The sequence below is a fragment of the Alnus glutinosa genome, chromosome 9, assembly GCF_958979055.1.
Source record: "Alnus glutinosa chromosome 9, dhAlnGlut1.1, whole genome shotgun sequence".
NCBI classification, from domain to species: Eukaryota; Viridiplantae; Streptophyta; class Magnoliopsida; order Fagales; family Betulaceae; genus Alnus; species Alnus glutinosa.
The window spans coordinates 28,514,837-28,525,318 of NC_084894.1; the positions used below are offsets into that span (position 1 = coordinate 28,514,837).

The window sequence follows — 10,482 nt, forward strand, 5'->3', positions numbered from 1 at the left end:
TCTAAAAAAAAAGTATTGAGATGTCTAGCATTTATCTTTTACTAATTATGTAATGCTATGGATATTTAGTATATACATTTTTTTTTTAATTTTTTTATATATAATCAAAATGATGTATAGACTCTACTTAAGTAGTTAACTACTTAACTAAGCTTATATAGTTAGTTAGTTGCTTAATAATATTAAGTTAATATATATTAACTAATTAGTAAATAACTTAATATGATAGTTGATACTAAGTCGGTATATATTTATACATACCTATAACCTATGCGTGTGACTTATAAGCTTTAATCGAGTCGAGCGAGTCGGCTTATAAGCTTTAATCGAGTCGAACGTGTCAAATCGAGCTTTATACGAGTTAACATGCTTTAATTGAATTTGGTCAAATGAACTGAATATGTTACAGAATAATTGAGCGAAATTTGTATAGTCACAAATCGAATTCGGATAGAGTTTAAACGGGTATTAACGAGTTGTGGAACTGTGATTTATTTATTGTCCACAACCAAGTGGCTTTCATCAAATGCGGCAAATTCCTACCGGACCGCGTAACTGTCAGAACCAGGTACGTTTTCATCTCTCACCACGATGACGTTTAAAGATCAATTCCCAAAGCCTTTAAAATCGCATTTTTCCATGGCTAACCCTAACCCCAACTCTTGATTTCCCTTCGAAATCAGTCGGGAACCCTAGTAAATCCCCAAATCTATGGTTTCAATTGCATTTTGGTTGTGCTAATGGACACGGACATTTGCCGCTGGATATCGGAATTTGTGATGCGAAACACTGCTGCCCAGGACCACGTGATAAAGAAACTTCTCCGGGCCCTTCCGGTCTCCGGCGCCGACTCGCGGTTAAAGAAGACGGCGCTGCTCCGAACAATACAGGCCGAAATCTCGGACGCCTCGCTGAACGAGACAACGCTGGATAATCTGGAAGTAATGGAGGAATTGGACCGAGATGACGGGGCCGAGATATCGAAGGCGTTGAAGGCGGCGTACCGTGCGGTGGCGGTGGAGTGCACGGTGAAGTACCTTGCAGGGACCGGCGACCGGCACGGGAAGTACTTTGAGGCCGTGAAGAGGGTGTGGAGGGGGAGGATTGGCGGTTTGGAGAGGTCGGGGAGGAGCGAGCTGGTGACCGGCGAGTTGAGGCGGTGGGGGGATGACGTGGAGGCGGCGGTTTGGGACGCGAAGGTGGCGACGAGGTTGCTGAAGGTGAACACGAGGAACGAGGCTTTGGAGGCGGTTAGGATTTACATGGGCGAGGCCTGGGCGCTTATGGGTCCGACGTTTCTTCAGTCCGCTGCGACGGTGGCCGAGCCCGATGGTGTCCAGACATACGGTGCCAGTGTAGGTGATTTGGCTTTGAAGAATGTGGTGAACCGGGTCGAAGAAGTGGCGGCAAAGAATGTGCCTAATGTGGGTGAATTTGCTGTGAAGAAGGTGAACCAGGTTGAAGAGGTGGCGGTGAATACGCCTTGCGTTGGTGAATTGGCTGGTAAAACAATGAACCAGGTTGAAGAAGTGGGGGCGAAGAATACGCCGAATGCGGGTCAGGATGTGGATGAATTGACTGCAAAGAAGGGAAATCGGGTGGTGGCAAATTCGCGGAATGTGGTTGAGTTGGAAGCGGAGAGGGTGAACCAGGGTCAAGAGCTGGCGGCGAATATGCCGAATATGGTTGAGTCGGATGCGGAGATGGTGAATCGGGTTGAAAAGGTGGCGGCAAATATGCCTAATGTGGTTGAATTAGCTGCAAAGACGGCGAATTGGGTGGCAGCTAATATGCCGAATGTGGTTGAATTGGAAATGGAGACGGTGAATCTGGTTGAAGAGCTGGTGGGGAATACGTCTAATGTGAGTCAGGACGTGGGTGAATTGTCTGAGGAGACACCAAATCAGGTGGTGGTGAATACGCCTTGTGTGGGTGAGTTGGTTGGTAAAACAATGAACCAGGTTGAAGAAGTGGGGGTGAGGAATACGCCGAATGCGGGTCAGGATGGGGGTGAATTGGCTGCAAAGATGGCAATTCAGGTGGTGGGAAATTTGCGGAATGTGGTAGAATTGGAAGCGGAGAGGGTGGACCAGGTTGAAGAGCTGGCGGCGAATATGCCTAATGTGGTTGAATCGGATGCGGAGATGGTGAATCAGGTTGAAAAGGTGGCGGCAAACATGCCTAATGTGGTTGAATTGGCTTCAAAGATGGGGAATCGGGTGTCAGCTAATATGCCAAATGTGGTTGAATTGGAAATGGAGACAGTGAACCTGGTTGAAGAGCTGGTGGGGAATAAGTCTAATGTGAGTCAGGACGTGGGTGAATTGTCTGGGGAGACAGCGAATCAGGTGGCATCGAATACACCGAATGTGGGCGTGAAGAGTAAACCTGAGTTGTGTGGAGGAGAGGGAAGGGGATTGGTAGCTTTGCAGAGTGGAAGCTGGGACTTGATTGTCAGGGATAGAGCTGCTGCAGGGAGAGTTGATGGTAAATTCAATTTCTACTATTTTCAATTTTTTGATCCTTTTGGTTTCAGTGCGAGAATGGATTTTCATCGATATGAACTTAGCTATTGATACTCCTTGAAATGTTGCATTCTCGTTGTTGTTTCATTTGGTTGCTGGGCAATTATAGGATTACATTTCATTGCTTCCTTTGTCATCTGGATTTTAGGCAGTTAAATAGGGCTAGATGTAAATTTTGTGCTCTTCATTTTTTTCTAACGTTGCTATTTAGTATTGGTTCTCGAATTTTCTGTTTTACGTCAATTTATTTCTGCTGCTCTTGTCAAAGCCATTAACTTTTCGTAATTGAGTGTTATTTAAATGTATACATAATTATGGTCGTCCTTCTGTTTGCTTGTGTTGTGTCGGTTTAGTTATTGCCAAGGCTTGATAACATTCCCAAGCTTAAGATTTATATTGCTAAGGATTCTTCTTTCCCTTTTGATTTTTTGGGGTTTTCCCCTTTCATTTTACTTAGAGATACAGAAGAGGGTTGAGCTACCCAGATGGAAGCATGCTGTGGGCCATAAACGCTCTAAAGGAGGAGTTAAGATTACTGATACCGAGGAAATGGACATTGATGAATTATGTAGCAAATACGATTCCCTGCGTTCCCCTGACGTTGATAAAGTACAAGAAGCACTTAAATCCAGTTCTTTGGAGTTAAGAGCATTGGTGAAGGACCCTCTTCCTGATGCATTACGGTTGGCTGAAACTGTAATATCAAACATGGTGTCAAAAGATAAGCAGCATGGACCTTCTGTAGAAAACCAGGGTCGAAAAGACGTTAATGCACCCAACCCATCTGTAAACACCGGCAATGAACCTGCAGAAACTAATGACTCTAATCGTGGAAATCAGTCCTGTAGTCATCAGAGCAATGCTTGTAAACCAAGCTTGATGGAGCGGAATGGCACTGCCTGTGCTTATGAGGTACCTGTGTTCATGTTATGCTTACTGGTTTGTTTTCAAATTGTGTGGTAAATGGAATTATAATATCATGTTACATGCAAATAGTTGATATATCATGTAACTAAATTATTTACATATGCCATTTTTGAAAGCTGTCTGAAATTGATTGGTTTGCTTGTTAGAATATTTGTATGTCTGTGTGTTGTTTACTTGTTAATGTTTGTATTGGTTTACATCCTGGTTTTCATATCTCATGGTTACATTCGAAAAGAATTATTTAATAGCACACAATCATCGGAAGATCATCTCTTATCGATTTCACTTGGAAAGCATTGAGTTCCAGGGTTTTGGTGGCACACATGACTGCGCATGTGGGTGTATGCTTGATCCTTTGTTTGCTTAATAGAATGTTTGTATTGGTGTATGTCCAGGTGTTTTGATCTCATGGTTACATACATTCTCCAGTGTATATGACCTTTTAATTTGTTAGATTGCAAAACACAGGCAGACTTTGTTAATAGTTTTTATAATTTTCTTGCTAATTTGCTTATGTTTACCAACTATACCCAACCACTCATTGGAGTTTTTATCCCATCGCCATATAAGTTTTCTGAATCCTCCAACAATTTTTGGTCGATAATTATTTTGCCATATTTATTTATGGACATAGCGAAGCAGTCACTTAAAAGTTTCGCTACTGAATAGCCAAGGAGAGTAATTCTTTTTTTTTTTTGATAGGTAAGAATAGATTTATTAAAAAAGCGTAAAGGCGCCCCTTGGTACACATGAAATATACACAAGAAGCACCAAAAGCTAACCCACGACAACTGACAGAAAACGGAAAAAGAACCTCAGAACCCAAGAAAGAAAACTCAAAACAACCCACAAAGAGCCCAACCAAACACGAGAAAAAAACCCACAGACCCGTGAGAATACCCACAACCCACCAAAGCACACAACTCTACAACATGCGGGCCTTTCCTTTACCATGCCTAGAGGAGATTGAGGCGTCGCCCTAATTTATGGAGCTTTGTAGATTCAGTAGCTCCCTCTTGCCTTTTGACTTCTGGCGTGCTATCATCTTCTCTGGCAAAAAATCTTCCTCCATGGCGTCCCGAATAGCCAAAGCCTCCTCCTCAAAAGAACCATCCAAAGCCCAATCCAAGGGTAAACCATCCCAATAATCTTCGTCCTCCCCCTAAACCACAATCTCTCCATTATGATCAAAACCGACAGGCCAATTTCGAGATTGGGAAAATCCTTTTCCATAAGTGGGAAAAGGAGAAAAAAGGAGGTAGGCATCCTCTCGGGGGGGAGGAAGGTCCAACCATCTCGACCTCGACGGCCTTCTGCGGCGATGTGAAAATAACTGGCACCTTTGGGTGAGGATTGAGAAATCCCCTTCTTAGACCCTGCTTCACTAGAGGCTCTGTAACCTCCTTCACTGGCGGCTCTGCGACCGTAACCTTTTTAACAGCACAGCTAGCAGACATCTTCATGGCTTCTAGAGAATCTGAAAATAGCTCATCATTCCATTTCACAGAATGCCATTTCCTTAGTTTCTTCGCCCTCCGGTAGTAACACTGAAAAGGCTTAGAAACCACCACGAGGATGGATGATCGCAACTTCTCACCCAATCCAGCTGCTCCAGTAAGAGACGAAGGGGCAAAACTAGGTTGAGGAATCTGAAGTGGCCTCAATGGAATGAACTTAAAGATAGCAGTTGGAGAATGGGCCGGAACCGCCTGAAAATCAGAATCCAGCGCCGGCGATGGAGGAAACCCGAAGACTGTAGAGGCTGGACTTGAAGGAACCGGAGTCACCCCCGGAAGAAGATAGAAAAGGAGCCATCCCACTAGTTGACGACGAGGGTATCTGTCGAAGAGAACACCCCAAAGGGATCGGCGACACCGGATCCACTCCCACTGGGTCAGTCCTTGAATGCCTTGACAACCCATCCCTAGTAAAATGCAACCCCAACAACTCCCCAAAAGCTAATTCCGGCGACATCTCCAGAGTGGTACTCGCCGGACGATTGGTTTTGGGGTTCGGCAGAAACCGGCCCAAACGACAACCTGAGTGTTTCCGATCCAAGCCTGGGCCAGTCCTCAAACGCCTTGTTGACCCACCCCCAATAAAATGCAGACCCAACAACTTCCCAGAGGCTGACTCCGAACGGGAGGCTCTGGGTCTCGGCATAAACCGGCCCAAGCCAATACCTGTGTGTTTCCAACCTAGGCTAGACCCGAAGAACTGGTCCATAAACTTCCCAGCAGCTTGGCCCATGGCAAATTTGAAACTGATTACCAGCTGTTTCCACGTACACAAGTTTGAGTATTTGAAATTCAAATTCAAACTTGGGAGAGACTTCTTGCCCAACGGTTGGTGATTTTGAACTTTGTCCAGAGGATCCAGCGGGGGAGATTCCAAGGAATAGCAGTCTATCGCCGTTCTCTGGTCTTCCTCTGCAAACCTCATCACCGGAAGAAAATCACATGACTCCACCGGCGAATCCCTCAATCTAGAAGGAAGGACCCCCATGCTGGACACCTTCTTCATGGCAGTGATCAGGTTCGACCTCAACACCTCCGGAAAAGAGAGCCCAGTCCACTTCGTAGCCAAACCCAAACTTGTCCCTTCTACCTTCCCATCCTTCTGTTCCAACGCAGACGATGACCCAAGCCCGCATCCCACCATGGCTGAGAGGTAATCTGCCGCCTTTCTCAGTTCGCCAGAGAACTTGTGCCATCCCCATCCTCCACTACCCTCAGGGATCAGAATGAAACCTTTCCGGCCACCATCCTGAAAACTGTCGCCTCCAAAAAGCGGCCAGCTTTGTTGCCACCTATCCGAGCAGTCAAGACTTTCGGCCCTTCCCTGAATTACTTGACAAAATCTTGCTCTACCGGGGAACCCAAAAGCCCTACCATCGTCGACACAAGCCACTCGGAACACTGGAAGCTCAAGATGACCTTGCTGGAGAAGTTTTTTCTTTTCTCCTCCACCCTCAACACTGACGCCCCATCCAAAACCGAAAAGACAAAAAGTCTTGGCTTCTACTATAAATCGCTTGTCCATCTCGCGATAGACCCAAAACACAAAAAGGCCACGTCAAGGCATCACATCGTCGCTGGAAGAAAAAACCCACCCAACCAGAATGGTAACTGGCTTACGCCCCTACGGAAAAGCGCGGCCCAAAAAAATGGGACAGAACAAAGTTCTAGCCCCGAAGAACAAACGTGAGGCTAGTCGACGGAAAGGAAAGAGCGAACTCTCGTCCCCTTTGTTGCTTAATCAAAACTCGAGAGAGAGAGAGAGAGAGAGAGAGAGAGAGAGAGAGAGAGAGAGAGAGAGAGAGATCCTTCCTGTCTCTTTGTTGCAAGACACCCGAGAGGAAGAGAAAGAGAGGAATCCAAGGTCCCAGCCAAGGAGAGTAATTCTGTAAATATATGTTTAGCGATTGGAGCCCTGGCTGCCCGTGGGCGTTGATATGGTTTAGGAGGTCGGCTTTCACTTCTTAGAAAGTGTTTTCATATACACAATTTTCCAATAGGGTATGAAAAAGAGAATGAATACTTCCCCTTTATTTATTTATTTTGAATCTAAGTTGTCTAGTGGAATGCACAGATGCCTCTTCATTATCATGCTAAGAGCATGTTTTGACATTAATGTGGCGTTTGGTTCGCAGAATCTAACATTTTCCCGGCATCTGTCTAAGAATCTAGATTTCCAGAAATGGATCATTCCCATGTTTGAGAATGATTATGAATCTGATAGGATTTTTGGGAATATGAGATTCCCGTGTTTGGTTTACTCTTGTAAGAATTATTATTTTGTTTTTTCGAAAATATCATTATGTTTCTCTATTCAAGTGCATAAAGCTGTTTGACTCAAAATTATTTAAAAATTAAACAAAAAATGACAAGGAAGAAAGATTATATATAAACTATGGTTTTTCTTTCATTTCCCAATATATAACCTGTCTATACTATTTGATTTATTTTCTTTATTTATTTATTTTTTTTTATCTATAACCAAATCAAACTTAGAAATTTTCGTTTTTTTGGGGAATAAAATTGTTCCTCACTTCTGTATATGAATTTTACAAATGGCCACAATCAAATCCCAAAAGTAGCATTAAAAAAAAAAAGCAACAATTTTTGTAAGGATTGTGGTTTAGCGTGCACAAGAGAAGAGGTTTAGCACCTTATTAATAAAAACGAATGGGCAAGGGAATGTGGGCTTCTTGTCATTTAAAAGAAAGAAAGCTTTCTCAAGGCCAATGAAATGTGGATTCCTACACCTCTTAAAGAAAATTCACATTCCTAGCAAAATGCAATTGGGAGGGATCGACATTCCCTTAGGTATTTGGATTCTGTTCACTCAAGTGCAACCAGGAATTCTAAAAGATTACTCCCATCCAAACGCATTCTAAGCATGTGATAGCGTTTAATTGTTATTTGTATTGATCAACTTTCTTTTAGTAAAAAATTTGTTGATAAGTTGGCATACAGTCACTTATCAAAAAAAAAGTTGGCATACAGTTATTTTGCATATTGAGAGCATTATGTCTTTGCAGTGGGATGACTCACCTGAAGGAATGACCAATGATGCAAGTAGACTTCACCTGCCCAGCCCAAAGAGAAAGCTTGTGTCTCCCTTGAAGAAGCACGAGGTTACAAAGTTGGCCCGAAGGAGACAGATAAAGAGATGGAGTTTATTGGAGGAAGACACTTTGAGGACTGCTGTGCAGAAGTACGTGCTTGTTCTGACCTTGAGAAAACACCTTACTAGAATTTATTTTTGAAGATTGTCGGACATCTAATTGGTTTAAGATTTAAGAAGTATGTAAACTTTCATATTCTCATTTTTCTTGTTTCCTAATGAAGATATGGTAAAGGAAACTGGAAGCTCATCTTGAATTGCTACCGTGATATTTTTGAAGAGAGGACAGAGGTAAATTATTTTACTCATTTACAATGCTTTAGTTTTGCCTGCCTTGTAATCTTTGCACCCAGTATATAAGTGGGGGGTTACTTTCTCCAGGTTGATCTAAAGGACAAGTGGAGAAACATGTCACGGTACTGACACCTCAAAACAGCCTGCAACCTTTTGTATTTTGCTCCAAAGCACTTGGGAGAAGTTTTTTTGGTTCATCCCATAACCCTCCATGTTAATACTCAAACATGGGTTATACGACATCAAGGATACCCCCACTTGATAGTTTTACTTTTTGCATTGTGCTTGAGGGAGGTATAGTCTCTTGCACCTTTTTTGGTCTCTCTTCCGTGTCTGTACTTTAGCAAGGCTATAGAAAGTTAGGGATGCTGATGGGAAATAAATTATGTAGTTCTTGGGTTGTGTACATTATCTGTATTTCTTGTTCCCATGAATGAAATGTATGTATGTTGATGTATCATGACACATGCATGGCAAATTCAAATTGATGAGATGGCCTGAAACTCACGATTAGATATTTTTTTAAGCATTTTTGTCTCTTTATAGCCGCCTGATGGGATGGCCTGAAACTCCACGATCAGATATTTTTTAAAGCAATTTTGTCTCTTAATAGCTTTTTACACAATGTACTTTTTTGTTAACTTTTCTCTTGCCATCTCATTTCAAAGAAAGTAATTTTATGGGGTGTGTGACTCATATATGTAAGTCCTATATATAAGTTCATATATATGAGTTTCACATTCCATATGTCTTGATGTAAGATTAATGTAAAAATAACATATCTCCATCCCGAATACGACTAGTCAGATTTGGGCATTAATTTTTAGACGGCGCAATAGACAAAATTGCTATTAAAAAAGAGAAGAATGTTATACCTTTTTCTAGTGTCATGTTAGTATAGAAAATTTTCTAGAATGAATTATAGCATTTCTGATTAAAAAAATACAAATTTTTATTTTAACTATTTATTTTTCTATATACATTTCAACATATTCTCTATTTTACTTTCTATTCTAATTAAATATTATTTTTCAATCTCTTTTTATTATTTTCTTTTATTTCTGTCTTTTGTCTCTCACACTCCCTCTCGCCCAAGCAAAACCCATAGTCCCATATGCAATTGAAGGCCATTAATTACTCGCCTCCATGCTGACTTTTACACTGCCCTGCATTTCTCATAGCTCACTTTTTCTTCACTCGAAAACTTCACATTCTTGTTGGAACACACAGGTTCTGCAGAATGCAGTAGGGCCATACTGCATGTTACTTGAAGTCAACTCCTCCATACCTCCATACTTCTCTAGATTACAGAATCAACACTGTCCATGTTACACCATGCTGCAAATCACTCCATCATGCTGCTGAACACCTCAACCATACTGTCCTTTAACATTTGTTTAGTTATGTAAATCAGTTATTTTATTCATGTAAACATAGTATAAATTGGTGCATTGTTCACCACTGTTTTGTATCAGAAATTCAAGCAATATATATACAGTTGTCAAACTTCCCTTTTCTATTCTGAATTTCTTCAATTCTAACATGAATTCCTCATGGTTTCCTTTTCCTCCTTTTTTATTTACTTCCATTTTTTTTCTTCTTCTTTTCTCATCCCTATTTTCTTCTCCTACGAAAATACTGCATGTAACATGTATTTTGGTTTTGTTTGGGTGGAGGAAGAGGGGGCAGAGAGAAAGAGAAAGAAAGAGAGAGAAAAAAAAGAAAGAAAGGGATAAATATCTTATTGGTATTTGAGTTTTAAGCCATTTTAAATTTAGTACATAAGTTTTATTTTGTATCACAGGTGGTACCTGAGTTAGGGGTAAAGCCTCAGTTGGTAGCTCTGTTAGATTTTTTGTTCAAATTTTAACAGCATGAATAAAAAAAAAAAAAAAAAAAAAAAACTAAAAATCTTCAAAAATAATAAAATTGATAAAAAGAAAAATTTGAGGGTTTGCCCGTGAAGGTGGTTGAACCACCCCTGTGGTGGCCATCCCTATGGGCCATGGGGGTGGTTCAGCCACTCTCAAAGGACAAAACCCAACAATTTTATTTTATTTTATTTTCTGCCAGGGGTGGCTCAGCCACCATTTTTCTTTTCTTTTTT

General features: G+C 41.6%; 1 protein-coding gene across 2 annotated transcripts; it reads left to right on the top strand.

Moving 5' to 3' along the window:
• Positions 1 to 414: 414 nt before the first annotated feature.
• Positions 415 to 9,881, top strand: LOC133877400 (uncharacterized). Of its 2 annotated transcripts, XR_009901736.1 has the most exons (7): positions 415 to 568; positions 684 to 2,487; positions 2,983 to 3,437; positions 7,996 to 8,171; positions 8,306 to 8,372; positions 8,463 to 8,669; positions 9,606 to 9,881. XR_009901736.1 is itself a non-coding variant. In XM_062315684.1 (6 exons), exons 1-6 carry the CDS (start codon positions 527 to 529, stop codon positions 8,502 to 8,504), a joined length of 2,586 nt encoding a protein of 861 aa, XP_062171668.1. In that variant the 5' UTR covers positions 415 to 526; the 3' UTR covers positions 8,505 to 8,835. The 2 variants fall into 2 exon arrangements, 1 of the variants encoding a protein (XP_062171668.1); XM_062315684.1 differs by lacking the exon at positions 9,606 to 9,881 and having other exon boundaries at positions 8,463 to 8,835.
• The last annotated feature ends 601 nt before the right edge of the window (positions 9,882 to 10,482 follow it).

Bases quoted from the DNA above. Each gene is read 5' to 3' on its own strand.
- LOC133877400 (XM_062315684.1), top strand. From the start codon at position 527: ATGCGGCAAATTCCTACCGGACCGCGTAACTGTCAGAACCAG. The intron at 569-683 runs GTACGTTTTCAT...CTTCGAAATCAG, and splicing joins CGCGTAACTGTCAGAACCAG to TCGGGAACCCTAGTAAATCC. The intron at 8,373-8,462 runs GTAAATTATTTT...TACTTTCTCCAG, and splicing joins TTTTTGAAGAGAGGACAGAG to GTTGATCTAAAGGACAAGTG.